Source organism: Selaginella moellendorffii, unplaced genomic scaffold, assembly GCF_000143415.4.
Source record: "Selaginella moellendorffii unplaced genomic scaffold, v1.0 SELMOscaffold_67, whole genome shotgun sequence".
Lineage (NCBI taxonomy): Eukaryota > Viridiplantae > Streptophyta > Lycopodiopsida > Selaginellales > Selaginellaceae > Selaginella > Selaginella moellendorffii.
Window position 1 is genome coordinate 941323 of NW_003314328.1, and position 12710 is coordinate 954032.

Here is a 12710-nt window from a genome sequence, read left to right on the forward strand (position 1 = left end):
GGTCTAGACTCGAATGCTGCAAGCTTTCAGCACCGCGACGTACGTTGATGCGTTTGGTCGGCAGCCTTCGCGTCTCATCCTGTGGAACAACCTCAAAGCTCGTCTAGCATCGCCGTTCTCCGCGAAGCCAAGGATCAAGACGTTCCACGAGACCACGTTGCGAAGCTGACCGGTGTTGCCCAGCCTCCCACACCTGGCGTACGCATCGATCAAGCTGCTCGTCATGTAAGCGTGGAAGCATGGTGGACGCGAGAAGAGTTTTCGATAAGATGCAGCGGCGGGATGTGGTTTCCTGGAACACGATCATCCTGGGCTATGGTGAGAACGACGAAGGAAAGATGGCGCTTCAACTCTTTAGAGATTTGCTACACTCTCGGTGCTGCCTACTGGACAGGCTGACTTTGGTGGCTGCGCTTAAGGCGTGTAGCACCCTCTCGACTCAAGAACAGGGAAGGCAAGTCGATGGGAAGATCGTGAAGCTGAGTTTGCTGGAAGCAGAAATGGCGGTGCACTTGCTGGCGAGGCTTTGATCTGGAAGACTTGTACGTGGCAAACTGCTTGGTGGACATGTATGGGAAGTGTGGGAGCATGGCCGATTCTCGCAGAGTTTTCGACCGTGTGAAGCATCGCGACGTTGTTATCTGGAACACAGTGATCTCGGGATACACACAGAACGACGAAAGTGAGGCTGCTCTAGAGCTGTTTGAGGCTCTCTTGTGCGATGGTGGTATTTCTCCAACCAGCTTGACAGTCGTCGCGGCTTTCAAGGCTTGCGGCAGTCTTGCAGTCAAGAACAAAGAAAGGGATCGAACGAGAGCATTGGAAATCACCATAGTTGTTCATCGTGAAGCTGTGACGAAGCTGGATGCCTCCGAGTGGGACAGTTTGCGTACATGTTGAGAAGAGCGTTGGCCACGAAGATGTTAAAATCAGATCCCAGTCCCTCGGCCGTTCCATAGATCGCCACACCCGTTACTAGAAACCTGAGCTTCTCTTGTGGATTCCGAGCTTCTTCCTTGGCTGCGAGATTGCTACAGGCCTGGAGAGCAGCGACAACACTCCAGCTACCAAGCTGACAGACACCATCTTCGTAAACATCTCGAGAGCTAGCTCCTCGTTCTCACCATCCTATGCGTAGTCGAGCATCAATACGTTCCAAGAGACCACATCCCGAGTTTTCATCCTGTCGAACACCTCTTGAGCACGCACCATGCTCCGGCACTTCACGTACATGTCGATGAGAGCATTCCCCAGGTAGACGTTGCGATGGATTGCATCTATTCCCATCCCAGCCTCAGCTTGACGATGAACTTCCATGCCTCGATGCAGCGAAAAAACATTCACCATCCTCCCATCAACTTTCCGGCCTTCTTCGGCAAGAGTGGAGCACGCAGCGAGTGCAGCGGCAAAGTTCGTGAGTTTGCTCCGCAGCACTATTGCATCGATCGAAAGAGCTGCAAGGCCACCTTAGCCTCGCCATTCTCCGCATAGCCCGAGATCAAAGCGTTCCAGCACACTGCGTCGGGGCGAGGAATCCTGTCGAAGGCCTGCTGTGCTTCCGCTACGCTGCCACACTTCATGTACATCGCCACCAAGCTACTGACTACGTGAGAGTCCGAATCCTCACCACTTTCTTTCGCGTTCGCGTGGATTTGCCGGCCTCTTTCGACATCTCTAGCTCTCGACTTTAGCGCCGCGTGGCAAGCGCTACAAGATAGATGGCAGTTTGAATCGGAAAAGCCAAGCTGAGAGATCTTTCACAGGATCATCAGCAGCTTACCGACGAGATAAAGATACGAGCGATTGCCATCCACAAGCGTCCCAAGCCCGAGGCTCATAGCCAGCCTCCCACACCGTCTCCAAGTCGATCAAACGCAGCCTCCACTGCTACTGGCTCTTCTCGCGACGTTCTGCAGCAGAAGCTGGCCGCTGATACTGCAAGGCCTCCATGGTGATCCTGTACGTGTCCGTCTCGAGCATCACCTTGCCCGCGATTACACCTTCGGCCTGGTGACACCAGGCCAGAAGCTCGACGTAAATTGATGCGTTTGGTCGACAGCCTTCGCGTCTCATCCTGTGGAACAGCCTCAGAGCTCGTCACCGTTCTCAGACGTTCCACGAGACCACGTTGCGAAGTTGGTCAATATCGCTCGAGAAAACTTTGCTGGAATCCGCCAGACTGGAATGGTGTGAATAGATATTGAACTTGCAATTCTACGTTTCACATAGCCTGGCTGCCACTACTACTGCTCCCGTTCTCTGTGTACATCAAGCAGTGATTTAGATAATAATCATGAATAAGAAACCATAGCTTACTCTAGTGGCTCTGATTGCTTGGATTTTTTACTTGTCGTTTCCTTTTCTGTATTGGATTCAGGTAGCGTTGAGAAGAGGCAAACCTCAGAGAGGTCTGCCTCTTCTCCTTCTTTCACACATGAAGAAGAATTCTCACCACCATAAGACATGCTCTGGCTCCTCTTGTTTTCTTCTTTCCTGCGTGAGACTCTGTCTTGGCTGCTTTCGGAAGTTACTCTCTCCTAAAATTCCGTCCCTGCACTACTGATGACAGTGTCGATATCAGCGCCAACTATTGTTGCAAAGATCACTTCCGTGCTACTCTTCTCGTCATCAGTCATCGTTTTCAGCTCTTCCCGAGTAGCGAACGCCATTTCTTTGGCAGAAGCTGTATGAGCAGCGTAATTGCTGATGTCGTCGTTGCTGTCAATAAATATATTACAAAAGCTTTTAGTTTAATCTTTAAACTTGATAATAATGAGGAAAGAGATATTAAAGAAGAAACAAAAAGAGAAGAGAGAGGAAAAATAGAAGAATAAAAGAAGAAAAAAGAAGTTCATACCTGGATTTAGCTTTGTAAATAAACGAGGCAATCTCTTTCGTCATTTGCAATCTCCTCTTCTTGCCATCGACCCCTTCAATCTTGATTTCCTCTGATCCTCGTCATCACTCCTGCTAGCTATCCCTGCGAGCCACTTGAGAGAATGTGACTGCCGCTTCTTGAAGCTTCCTTTCTCTGTCTTCTCAAAGACCAGCTCCAGAAAAGCCCTGTAGCAGATCTGCTTCCCACGAGGCTCAAATGCAGGAGCATTCTCATCGATGGCGATGAGAATGTCCTCCTCCTGAGAACCGGGAGGCGTCTGAGACGATATTTTGCGCTTTGACACCAAGAAAAGGAAATGAAAATGCTCTTGAATAGCAAAGGGGAACTCATGGTTGCTCCTAAAAACAAGGAATTCATGGACATACTCGAGCTGCCTGCATGGATTAGCGAGGAAGTGCTTGACTATTATGCCCAAGAGTTTTCTTGCACCTACTATAGAGCAGTAGACTTGTAAGTTGTGGATCGATTTGTTCTCCTAGATAATGGCAACTCAAAGCTTCTTGGTGAAGATCAGCGTGCCAGCCTTGTTCATGACTGGGGACCGTGACCTTGTTTACTTCATGCCTGGGATTCGCGATTACGTGGATTGAACGCCGACATTCCCAGTCTCAAGGAGACGATTTTGTTGTCGTCTGGCCACTTCATCATGCAGCAAGAGAGCGCTGAAGAGGTGAACAGCATTCTCGTCAGCTTCTTTGCAAAAATCATAAAGTGTTTTGTTAATGTAACGTAACCGCGCCACAGTGCGAGAATATTCCACTTTCAAAACTAGGGTTTATTTAGGTTGGCTATGGCGGTGGAGGCGATGCGCTTGCCCAGGGCGGTGTCGCTGCGGCCTGCGCAGAGATCTTCCAAGCTCGGCACCAGCTACATTCAGGTATATCTGTTTCTCTTATCGATCGATCGGTGATTCCTGTTTGTTTTGGCAGATTTTAGGGACTGGAATGGAAATGCCCAGTGTTTTGCTCTTTTTTGATAACAAGCGCTTCATCTTCAATGCTGGAGAGGTACTTACGTGCCGCTTTTGTGACATAGAAAGGATTTGAAAGGTATTTTTTATTGCAGGGAATGCAACGTTTTTGTGTGGAGCACAAGATTAAACTTTCAAAGGCAAACTTATAGAAATTCTCAAGGGACTGGCTTTTGATTCTTGTTGTTTAGATTGACCATATTCTTTTCACTCGGGTTTGCTCTGAGACTTGCGGTGGTCTTCCTGGTAATCGTTTTTCTTTCTTTCTTTCCTTTCTTTGGGTCTAGATTCGATTGATTTTCTTAGCAGTATGCTGCTGCAGGGGCCTTACTGACGCTCGCTAGAGATCTCGAGGCGACGGTAACGATTTTCAGTCCTTGGAGACTGAAGTAAAAACACCGGTTTTTTTCAGGTAAATATATGGGGTCCCTCTAAGCTTCAGTTCTTACTGAATGCCATGTCTACGTTTATCCCGAACTCTTCAATTCTACATGCGCACATCTTTGGGTCTGATACGATGCCTCAAGGAGGAACGATTATCGATGACGATGCTGTTAAAATATCCGGCACTCTTCTTCAACCTTGCAGTGGCAAGAACTGCGAAGGTACTATTCTCCTAGTGGTTTGCATTTTAGTTCGTAACAGCTCTATATAATCCTGTGTAGAAAAAGAGCCTTCCGTAGTCTACGTTTGTGAGCTCCCTGAAGTGAAAGGTAGATTTGATCCAGCAAAAGCAGTGAGTTTGGGATTGCAGCCAGGGCAAAAATATGGACTGCTTCAAAGGGGTATGACTGTGGAAACAGATGATGGTGCACGGACTGTAAGCTAGCTTTGTTCATTCCTTTCGCTGGCTTATCAGATTTTTTTTTGTCTCAGATTCATCCAGACGACGTGATGGAACCGTCTACTTCTGGACCAGTCTTCGTCGTTGTAGACTGTCCAACAGTCTCTCATATACCGGCTTTAACTTCTGCAGCATCATTGGAAGCATTGTATTCTTCTCCAAGAACCAAAGCAGAAGTGGTATGTGTCGTGCATCTTAGTCCTTTACCTGTGGTCGAAGATGCTGGATACAGCTGCTGGATGACAAAGTTTGCAGCTGCGCAGCATGTACTTGCAGGTCCTGGCTGGTAAGCGATCTTTCATGTCAGTGCTCCTCTTTTAATCTTTGTTTTTGTTCATATGCATAGTTGCAGGAGCAAAACGAGATGCCCGATTTTCAAGTCAAGTGCTTTGCTGTTGGCAAAACTGAATATGGTTTGTCCGCGGGTTTTTCCGTTCAATCTTGGAGTGGATAAAAGCGACACAAAGTTTTCAGAGGTAAACCATTCCCCTGTTTCTATCAGCACTGAACTCACGTGTTGTTATTGTAGAATTCACGCGTTGTGGCTGCTCACAACCTTCTCAAGGCAAGTAAACAACTTGCCAACCTTTTGTTTTATGATGGTTGTGTGCTCATCAGTTCCAGCTTCTACCTTTGCCTCTTCTGGGCTTGGAGAAATCCCCTGCCGTAGAAGATTTCAATCTCGAAGCCATCCAAACAGAGTTTCTCAATGAAATTCCAGAGCTGCTATCTATCAAACAGGACGTGAAGCTATTATACGATGAGAACGCTTTGACGACGACGGCTCCAGCATGTATAAGCTCCAAGGCAGATGACTTGGAGATAGTTTTCTTGGGGACGGGATCTATGCACCCGTCCAAGCATCGAAACGTCAGTGCCATATACCTTCATCTTTTTGAGCGTGGAGGAATGCTCTTGGATTGTGGAGAAGGCACGTATGGACAGCTGAAGAGAAGGTACTTTTCTATAGTTTTATTGTTCTACTACGTACTTTTCTTTCCCTAAAACTTAATGTTCATAGATATGGGATCCAAGGCGCCGATTCGGTCCTAGCCAATCTGAAGTGCATTTGGATTTCTCACATCCATGCTGATCATCAGAGCGGACTTACACGCATACTCACGGCTCGCAAGGCCCTTTTACAAGCTCAGGGAAGAGTTCAGCCAATCCTGGTGATAGGACCAATGTTCCTCAGGCGCTACTTGACGGCTTACGAGAGACTAGAAACTCTGGCAATGGATTTTCTAGATTGCAGTCAAACAACCATCGCCGCCGGCTCATACAACTCAAAGTTCCGCGACACCTTAAGTCTGCTATGCGGAGGGAAGAGAAAGCACATTGACACTGGCGAGACGGGGTATGATTTAGCAACAGGACTTGACGAAACTGGCCGGAAGAAACTGGATCAAGTGCTGCAGGAGCTCGGCTTAACGTCACTGCTAAGCGTTCCCGTGATACACTGCGCTCACTCCTTCGGAATCGTTCTAGAGTCGGCTCAAAGTGGCTGGAAGTTCGCTTTCTCGGGTGATACAAGGCCCTGTGACGCATTTGTGGAAGCTGCAAAGGGCGCTACGATCTTTGTCCACGAGGTAAGCTCGTTACCAAAGCTCTTTCTTTTCTCAAGAATTTGTTCCAGGCTACGTTCGATGACGGCTTGCTCGCGGAAGCTCTCGAGAAAAACCACAGCCTGACTTGTGAAGCAGTCCAGGCCGGGGCAGCTGCTGGAGCTTACAGGACGATTCTCACGCACTTCAGCCAGCGCTATCCTCAGATCCCAGTTTTCGACGCGAGCTACAACGACAGAACTTGCATTGCGTTCGACATGATGAGCGTCAACTTGGTGGATTTGCCGCTGCTCCCAAAGTTGGTCCCGGTGATGAAGCTCATGTTTAAGGAAGAATGAATGTACTATACGTGAATCCATCCTCCAGGGAGGAGCGAGAAGGGAAGATGGAAGCCACCGCCACAAATGTTACTAGCACAAGCGGGGGACCCAAGACTTTCAAGGCTGATTTCTCCAGGTTTGTCAGGTTTTAAGGAGCTGTATGGATCTACTCGACGTTGAAAGCAACTTGGTTTTCAAGGATAAGTTGGTACCCAAGCTATCTCTATATCGTTCAAGGTATTGTTTCATTCCTTGGAGGAGAGGCAATTCACACGAACAGGCTGCTGCTAGGAGAGGCAATTCACACGAACAGGCTGAGCAGCAGAGACGAGTAACGCATTCTCATCTCTCGTGAATAGAATGAACAAGAGCTCGGACCATGCTTTTGTTGGTGTATGTTTCTCATTCTATTTTATTCTGGATTGAAATAATCAATGGATTTCTCTTTTGGACGCGATCACTTTATCTTCTCTGTTGGTTTGGTGGTGGTGTAGATTCTCTTCAAAAAATATCTTCATACTTTTTTTGTGCAGTGTCGTCTTCATTGAGGAAGGCCCAGCCATGGCTACTGATGGTGAGATCTCCCACCGCTTCGTGGAGACGAATGGAATCAAGATGCACATCGCCGAGGCGGGATCGCCAGGTTCTTCGTGGGTTTTTTCCTTTGGTTTGGCACTGATTTGAGGAAAACTCGCAGGAAATCCTGTTGTGCTGCTGCTGCACGGCTTCCCGGAGCTGTGGTATTCGTGGCGGCACCAAATGCCGGCTCTGGCCGCTGCTGGTTACCGTGTTGTGGCTCCTGACCTTCGAGGCTTTGGCCAGACTGACGCACCCCACGGCATGGAGAAGTATACGAGCCTCCATATTGTGGGTGATCTTGTGGGACTGCTCGACGCCTTGGGCGAGGAAAAGGTCGGCCATTTTCCTCATTCTTTCACTCCTCGACCTTGGAAGTTTGCTTGTTCTTTTCCAAAGATGCTTGACTTGATTTGGGTGTGTGATCTAAGACTTGATTTCATGTGTTGTGAAGGTCTTTGTCGCTGGACATGACTGGGGGGCGATCATTGCCTGGGACGTGTGCCTGTTTCGACCGGATCGAGTCAAGGCACTGGTTGCTCTGAGCGTTCCATACTCGCCCAGGAATCCCAAACACAGTTTCAGCCAATCTCTCAAGCGCGTACTGGGAGAAGGATACTATTTTTCACGCTTCCAGGTAGAGCAAAACCACCTTTTTATCAGTCAAGTGTGTTGTGTGATACATTGTTTATGAGATTGTATTCTCAGGAACCAGGAAGGCCAGAGGCTGATTTTGCTCGCTTTGACGCCAAGACAGTGGTGAAGAAAATGCTCTTGAATAGCAAAGGGGAGGTCTTGGTTGCTCCTAAAGACAAGGAAGTCATGGACATACTCGAGGAACCCACTGAGCTGCCTCCATGGATTAGCGAGGAAGAACTTGACTATTATGCCCAAGAGTTTTCTCGCACGGGATTTACCACTGGCCTCAATTACTATCGAGCAGCAAACTTGTAAGTTGTGGATCGATTTGTATCCTCTCCATCTTGTGACAATGTTCTCCATTTTCTCCTAGATCATGGGAGCTCAAAGCTCCTTGGACAATGGTGAAGATCAGCGTGCCAGCCTTGTTCGTGACCGGGGACCGTGACCTGGTTTACTGCACGCCTGGGATCCGGGATTACGTCGACAAAGGTAGATTGAAGGCCGACGTTCCCAATCTCAAGGAGACGATTGTGTTGTCGTCTGGCCACTTCATGCAGCAAGAGAGCGCTGGAGAGGTGAATAGCATTCTCGTCAGCTTCTTTGGAGAAATCATATAACCGAAGCTTTTTTGTGCATTAAGTTTCCATGAATATATGTTATTTTAGAACTCCAAAACTCTCATCCTCACATTCGAGGAACAAACTAAATGACAAAATACCGGATGGACAAGCTCAAAGTCTTGGCCATCCACCTGGGACATGCTTCTATCCACGTAACCACTAAAGGTGGACACCTTGAGCATGGGTCCTGCTGAGATGCGACTGAGAAAAACCATTTCTTAGCTCAAAATTAAGCTCAATTTCAGCTCAAAGTCAACAGCAGTCAAACACAATCTAGACTTTCATGAAATTTTTACTGGACTTCTGTGGACTTTTTATTGATTAACATTGACCTGCGCTAAGTGGTGCACTGTCCAGGCTCATCCAAGACATCAAAATATTTTCTAAAATTAGATCCCTTGGTCACTCATCCGGGTTTTGCATAGAACAGAGTAATAAACAAATGTGACACTATTTAGAGAAGGTCCACTGTTTGCATCTCTAAAGCAGCCTCGTCATGGCCAAGCTTGCATACCCCTAGATCTTGTCGTTCATGAAACAACTTATTTTCACCACCACTTTTCTTTGTCCACAAATCAATTGTAGAAGTGTTTCTTTAATCTTCTCAGCTTATAGGTTCAAAATTTGCGTTTTATTAGTTTCTCAGAACATGGTGCTCAAAGTGGTCTTTGTTGTATTTCAAAAAAGAGGAGCGAAAGCCTCGTCATGAGATTGTAACATATTTCGTTCCTTAAAATTATTCGATAGGTTGCTTCGACAGCTCTTGGCATCACCACTTGATGCAAGTTTAAAGATGTTTCGAAGAACACACTAAATCGAGGAGTTCAAAATCTCGGCCATCAGCCACACCAGGTATACCATGGGACATGCTTATCAAAGTGTATCCACTCTCGCTGGGTATCCACCTCGGCTCCCCCCCAAAGTGGACACCTCGAGCATGGATCCTGCGGAGATGCGACTGGATCACGTCGCGCTTCATGTCCATGCGCCGCGAGCTTAAATCCCCACTCGTCGACACGTCCGTGAAAGTCACGAAGCAAAGGGTGGCGCCACGGACGAAGCCATAGCCGAGCATGACGGGGATCGCGTCTCCCTGCAAGTCGCGCAGCCGCATGTACACGTCCACCTCCCGGACAAACTTTCTCAGATAAGAATCGGTGTCCATGCGAAGGCTGCTCGTCAAGTCCCTCAGCCGGACAAGCACGGGCTTGCCACGGAACTCTGCCTTAAGTAAGATCCGGCCCCTGTCCCTGTTGTGCGAGAAGAGGCTGGCCTGGCCTAGCTCCGCCAGATCGTCCCACCATGCAAGCTTGGCGACGAGCTCATCCACGTTTGCCACCTTTCGCTCCTTGGACAGCTTCCGGAGCCTCGCAAGGATTGGCAGGCGATCAAACGGCCGAGGGCCGATGCTTACAAACGGTGGAGCTCCGAGATCTCTAGCATCAGCAGCGATCTCACCGTCGAAGCTCTGTCCCAGCCATGCAGCGAAAGCGCAGGCCTTGAGAGCGTTGCCACTGTTGTAGAGAACCGGGGGCGAGATCCACACGCGTCCTTTCACGCCAGGCAGCCTCTTACACACGAACGTCTTGGCGTAAGACGAGACGATCCCAAAGTAACAGCCCGTGAGCAGCATATAAGAGTAGAGCCTCGCAACTTGGATCTCCAGGCTGCTGTTTTTCTCGTCAAGATCCATAGCCATCACACCGACGAGCGAAACCTCGCGTTTTTCTGGACAGATCGCCGACTTCACCGTGTCGGTGGCATCCGGGTAGCAGCAGAACGCGACGCAGCAAGTCCCCCGGATCTGGCCCGACATAAGGAGCAGTCCGAGCAGCACGGTGCGGAAGTTCCCGGCAGGCGATGGATCCGGAGCGACTCGATCATCCGGCTGCCGCCGGGTCCATTCTTCCATCTCTCCGTGAAATGACCACCAGCAGTGCATCTGAAAGTCGAGCGGGCAGAGCTCGGCGAGCGGTGGCGGAGAAACGTTGGCGTAGGTGCGGATCACTTGCTCGGGGAGCTCGGGCAGCGGGGCCTGGACATACTCCTTCCACGCCAGCGGGAGGTTGTCCGACCACTCCACGAAGACGTCCATGGAAACACTCCATGATTCTTCCAAGTCGGCCTGGACGGGATTGATCGCTGTGGGCTGCACAAAGACCATGTCTTGCCAGTGCTGGGGAAGAAAAGCGAATGGCTCTTGGGCAGGTTGCGCAGGTCCCAGCTTTAGGGGCTCCGCGCTTAGAGATGGGTAGCTTAGAAAGCTTCCTCTTACCTTTGGCGATGGGAGTTCCAGCATGGTAGGCAGCGCAACGTCTTCCATGGCGCTCAATTTTCTTAGGGCAGAGAGAATATACTAAACATGAGCTTTTAATAAAACCAAAATAAAGAATATATGAATGAATATTCGAAAAGATAAATATTATTTAGACCAGCTCAGACATTGTTTAGCGGCTCAATACAACGTACAAATATTCTCGTTTATTCACACGATTCTGACCGTAGTATCTTATGAGTATCTTTTATAATGACGGGCCATAGAAAAAATCACACAGGCATCGCCCTGAACTTTCTACGGCACCCTGAAACACGCATTTCTGCTCGTATAGTATGGATATTCTTAAATAAAATATTTGTTCCCAAATGACAACATGACACGTAGAAAAGCTTGCCTTTTATTCTAATCAAACCCTTTTAAGGTGTAACAGGAATTTGTAACGGGGTTTTTTGGACAACGGTCACCTCACTCGGTCACTCTCTCCACCAAGTACTCCCTAGCATAGTACTACCTTAGGTCCAGCAAGGTAGAAAGATTGCCAGTTAGAAAAATGACATTACATGGTCAAAAAATGTTAAGTGTAGAGCGAATGGTCACCTCACTTAGTCACTCTCTCCACCAGGTACTCCCTAGCTTAGTACTACCTTAGGTCCAGCAAGGTAGAAAGATTGCCAGTTAGAAAAATGACATTACATGGTCAAAAAATGTTAAGTGTAGAGCGAATGGTCACCTCACTTAGTCACTCTCTCCACCAGGTACTCCCTAGCTTAGTACTACCTTAGGTCCAGCAAGGTAGAAAGATTGCCAGTTAGAAAAATGACATTACATGGTCAAAAAATGTTAAGTGTAGAGCGAATGGTCACCTCACTTAGTCACTCTCTCCACCAGGTACTCCCTACCTTAGTACTACCTTAGCTCCAGCAAGGTAGAAAGATTCCCAGCTAGAAAGACATGTGGAGTTTGTCACCTCACTCAGTCACTCTCTTCACCAAGTACTCCCTAGCTTAGTACCACCTTAGGGTAGAAAGATTCCCAGGCAGAAAAATGATATTAAGAATGGTCAAAAACGTTTTTGACCGGCTAGTATATAAGTCCATGTGGTCACCAGCACAGTAGACGACTTTCCTGCTTAGCAACTTGCTTTATGCGTTTGTGACTTTTCAGCTTCTCTTTGTTTTCTAGTCATAGCATTGTCGTGGAGGGCAGAGTCTTCCTGTTAGACGAGCTTAGTAGCACACACCAATCGTCACCTTAGATCAGCTCTCTGTTTTGAGCAAGCTTCTGGTCTGAGCGTCTCTCGCATCTTCTTTCTTCCGACTGCCAGTCGCTTCTGGGCGCTCGCTCAGCAGGTCGTTTGCCAATGTCGAAGACATTGTGTAACTGACTTTGTTCTGGATTTATAGGTTCACGGAACAGCTGGAAATCGGTTTCCCACTTTTATTTGTGATCAAGCAGGCTGTCTGGATCTTTTGCTTTATCACGGCGGGCGGCAGGCGAGAGCAACATACAGTATTGATCAACGATACCAGGTACTCTGAATATGGCGAAGACATTTGTTGTTTTTTCAAACGCATTGACTTTCTTCTTTTCTTTTCTAGATTAAACAGGCCGTAGACTTGGTTATACTCTGCTGGAAATTGGCGCTAAGCACTGCTCTCTCTTGCGCGCGCGCGCGGTGTGTGAAAACTAACTCTCTCTCTCTCTCTCTCGCGGTGTGTGATTGGTTGGTCGATTTCAACCTTTCTAGCATCTTGCTCTGTATCTTCCTTGCGTGTTTGGTTATTTTGTTCCTGCTTAGATCGCTTTGTGCCTAAAATCTCTGAGAGGTTTCTCCCATGCTTATTTTCTTGCTAGAAGCTGACTGAATATTTGTGCAGTTGAGATCTCTCATTGCATCATGGAAACAAGGAGCAGGAAAAGGCAAAGTTTAAGCATTGGATCCACAAGTGATAATACTCAAGTGACCCAACAAGCATTAACTCCATTTCACGAGGCA

The 12710-nt window shown here is 48.0% G+C and overlaps 2 protein-coding genes across 3 annotated transcripts; both read left to right on the top strand.

The window, feature by feature from the left end:
• Window positions 1-3682: 3682 nt before the first annotated feature.
• Window positions 3683-7050, top strand: LOC9649891 (tRNAse Z TRZ4, mitochondrial). Of its 2 annotated transcripts, XM_024659350.1 has the most exons (13): window positions 3683-3776; window positions 3829-3906; window positions 3965-4009; window positions 4061-4115; window positions 4192-4229; window positions 4282-4474; window positions 4535-4689; window positions 4746-4999; window positions 5060-5189; window positions 5243-5278; window positions 5332-5669; window positions 5735-6302; window positions 6350-7050. In XM_024659350.1, exons 1-13 carry the CDS (start codon window positions 3690-3692, stop codon window positions 6614-6616), a joined length of 2244 nt encoding a protein of 747 aa, XP_024515118.1. In that variant the 5' UTR covers window positions 3683-3689; the 3' UTR covers window positions 6617-7050. The 2 variants fall into 2 exon arrangements, with proteins under 2 accessions (XP_024515118.1, XP_024515119.1); XM_024659351.1 differs by lacking the exon at window positions 3683-3776 and having other exon boundaries at window positions 4179-4229.
• A 27-nt stretch (window positions 7051-7077) lies between these two features.
• Window positions 7078-8491, top strand: LOC9649892 (epoxide hydrolase A). The gene is made up of 5 exons (XM_002985338.2): window positions 7078-7241; window positions 7296-7510; window positions 7629-7811; window positions 7883-8124; window positions 8187-8491. Exons 1-5 carry the CDS (start codon window positions 7160-7162, stop codon window positions 8431-8433), a joined length of 969 nt encoding a protein of 322 aa, XP_002985384.1. The 5' UTR covers window positions 7078-7159; the 3' UTR covers window positions 8434-8491.
• Window positions 8492-12710: the final 4219 nt, after the last annotated feature.